This window comes from Etheostoma cragini, chromosome 11, assembly GCF_013103735.1.
Source record: "Etheostoma cragini isolate CJK2018 chromosome 11, CSU_Ecrag_1.0, whole genome shotgun sequence".
In the NCBI taxonomy this organism is placed as follows: Eukaryota; Metazoa; Chordata; class Actinopteri; order Perciformes; family Percidae; genus Etheostoma; species Etheostoma cragini.
The window spans coordinates 2,242,095-2,245,240 of NC_048417.1; the positions used below are offsets into that span (position 1 = coordinate 2,242,095).

The 3,146-nt window shown below is 41.0% G+C and overlaps 1 protein-coding gene across 2 annotated transcripts in view; it reads left to right on the plus strand.

Moving 5' to 3' along the window:
* The first annotated feature begins 27 nt into the window (after positions 1–27).
* Positions 28–3,146, plus strand: part of LOC117952975 (1-phosphatidylinositol 4,5-bisphosphate phosphodiesterase delta-4-like) — a 23,412-nt gene continuing 20,293 nt past the window's right edge. The window contains exons 1-2 of one of the 2 annotated variants that reach the window (XM_034885659.1): positions 28–325; positions 2,465–2,563. In XM_034885659.1, the coding sequence (XP_034741550.1) occupies positions 2,545–2,563 (19 nt within the window). In that variant the 5' untranslated portion in view covers positions 28–325; positions 2,465–2,544. The remainder of the gene's footprint in view (positions 326–2,464; positions 2,564–3,146) is intronic. The other variant, XM_034885658.1, reaches the window with a different exon arrangement.

Here is a 3,146-nt window from a genome sequence, read left to right on the forward strand (position 1 = left end):
GGGGTATGGAGCAGAGCATACCAGCATGCCGCAGCAGGGACCAGGGAATTAGGTTTCTTAGATCCAGGAGTAAGAGAGGGGAGGAGAGAGGAGGCTGAGCCCAATTTCCCTTCAGACACTCCCAGGCTTTAAAGGCCCTGAGCTCAGCTTTCAGTCCCTGGACTCTCCTTGATTCTGGATCTCAGCGTACAGGGCCAGTGTGACATACACGCCTCCCTTACCCTTATCCCGGTCCTACTGAACCATATCTGAGGCCAGCTGTCTCCTTAAGAGTACGAACCTCTGGAGGTCGAACTGAATATCCCTGGCGAGATCTGTACTTTTGGTAAGTATAACTCCTTTTCCCTATCCCTAAGGATAGATAAGGAAAAATGCAATTCATAGTTTGACTCACTTTCTTTCTTTAGCTGCAGTTGCATGCAGGCTTTGCTGAAGTGATGCTTTGACGTCTTAAATTTCTGCCTCTGGTTTTAATTTACTGCACACACACCGCCCTCCCTGCCACAGTTTGAAGCTTAAAATGGATTTCACTGGAACGACGTGGTCTATTTACTTGTTTGTTGAATACTTCACATAATTGTGTGCAGGAGATGCAGTCATGGGTAAATATCAGGACACAGATCTCACTGTACAGGGGAAATGAAAGATGATAGATAAATACATTTAAACTCAAACTACCCACTAGATGCATACAAGATAAATGTATGAAGCAGTTGGTTTTATGTGTGAGTTGTTTATTCCCAACGTCCATCCTGGTAGCTATGCACATTAGTCATGTCTTTATGGATATGTGTGGTCAGTGAACTCCCTAAAGAAGTGGCCTTGTGTGACTCATCTCGCCTGAGGAGAGCGCCAATACAAAATGCTTAAGCATGGCCCCAAAAATACAGCACAAATAATGTGACCTGATTGCAGCTTATAGGTCTGCACGTTAAGTATCCAAAAACATTGATGGGGAAATAAAAATATCTGTGACTCGGCTCTGCAGTGAAAGCACAACACATAAAAGCGCACATCAGTTTATGGAGCAAATAGCTGTGGAAACTAAGCATCACTTTCATGGTTGGTCTTTTTTTTTCCAGTAGGAGTGTGATAGTAAATTGTGAAGCGACTGAGTGCATTCCTCTGTATCGAGTCAGTCATACTGTGATGAGAAGTATTTTCTTTAAAGTTGTTGGGGGGGGGCACATGGGATTGTTTCAGGAGACAATGAACGGAAAGGATAGCTGTCAGGCAGGAATACCGATACACAGACTTTAGAAAACCTTCCCTTCTGGAAGTGTTTGATCCACAATTATCTGTGAACAACGGAGATAGCAGGAGTTTGTTGGTTTTCACTGATGAGCGAAAAGTCTGAAGCTATTTCGGTTTCTACTTTTAATAAGCGACATTATAAGGGTGCATGGATAGAAGGGTTGTATGATGGTACGATTGCAAAAACACTTTGAGACAGATTATTGATTTGGGGCTATAGAAGAAAAAAAATCACGTTTTATAAAGCAGTGGTTTTGTTTCAACATTTAAAGGTCCCATTTTTTTTTATTTATTATGAAGCAGTCAGATTGCTATACAAATAGTGTAGAGTATCAAAAACAATCATATTTCGGAGGGACCCCCCTGTCACAGTGACAATGCTGATCTTTAGGAGGTACCATATTCACCATGGAAGTGTACTGTGTTATCATGCTAATAATTGTTACTTAGCATTAAACAAAAGCTGAGGCTGATGGGAATTTTCATGGTTTTGCAGGTATTTGGTCAACCGAAGGACTCTTTGGGAAACATGAATGTCTTTTAAATTTAATCCTTCCTCTAGTGGAAATATACATCTGGCCCAAAACAGAGGACCCATCCACTGACAGATCAACACACACTTTCATTTAATACACAATCCAAATCAAATTCTTAGAGTGACTGCTGTCACTTTTTTATTTGATGAGGCTGAGGCGAGCACAGGCTGCTAGGTGTGTGTGTGTGTGTGTATGTGTGTGTGAGACGTTTCTCAGTCAGCACACCGACTGCAGGAGCTGAGTAAAGATTGATGGTATGAGTGGATTAAGATTTAAATGCTGACTGGCCTTACAAACATCTTGGCATTTAGTGCCTCGCATCTGCTTCATCCTTGCAGACACTGCAGTAGAGCAGTCACTTGCCAACATCCCACTACACAGCTGATTGTCCTTTAGTGAGACAAAAGCAGAACAGCTGATTATTGGTGGTTTTGAATGGACATGCTGTATGTCACATGGATCAGCAGAGAAGTTCTGTATATTGACAGAGAATAGGGAATTAGCAATGTCCTTTCTAAACAACGTCCCTACAGTAAGACTGCAGCAGGTGTTCTGAGGTTTTGTGCTTTCATTTCCTTGCAGGAGTCATTCCAAAGGGATTAATGAAGCTAAGTCTAAGTCTTTGTATTGATTTAAACCAGAGCTTTTACTAAATTAATGTTGTTTGGAAACAGGTAAAAGCAACTGGAACAAGTTTCCAAACCCCGGCTTCTTTTCAGCGGCACACTTCCATTGGCATGATTCGAGAATAGCAATGGATCCTGAAGGTTCACGTGAGTAAATGTTATTCCATCAGGTTGATGATATAGTAGATTTTGTGAATATTTTGCAAGTTGTTTGAAGATTTATGGTCTAATGCAGGGGGTTTCAAGATTTTTAAGCCAAGGACCCCTTAGCTAAAAGAGAGACGGTAAATGGACCCCCCCACTACGTATTAGTGAAAAATTGAGTAGCATTTTAAGCTGGGCCTACAATAACGTGTAGGGCAGCCTAAAACCTTTACACATCTTTTTGTGGTGCATACAATACTATCCATTTAAATAATTATTGACATTTATATTTATACATTATGTTGTAATGTTAAACATGTACAAGTAGCAGTGAATCCTTGAAGCTTCTGTATCTGTGGATGGAGATCTTAGAGTCCATCTTATCTACAGGCCAGTAGCATGTCATCAATGTGATGTCAATTTAAGGTAATACTACGTTGGACTCCTGTTTATGAATGTTTTCAGACATATTTAAACTTGAGCACGTCTGGTATAAAAAAAATTAAAATGTTAGTGATGGCGTTGCATAGTCTGTCCACCAGTGGACGCTCTACAACGTCCCTGTTAGTGATGGCGTTGCATAGTC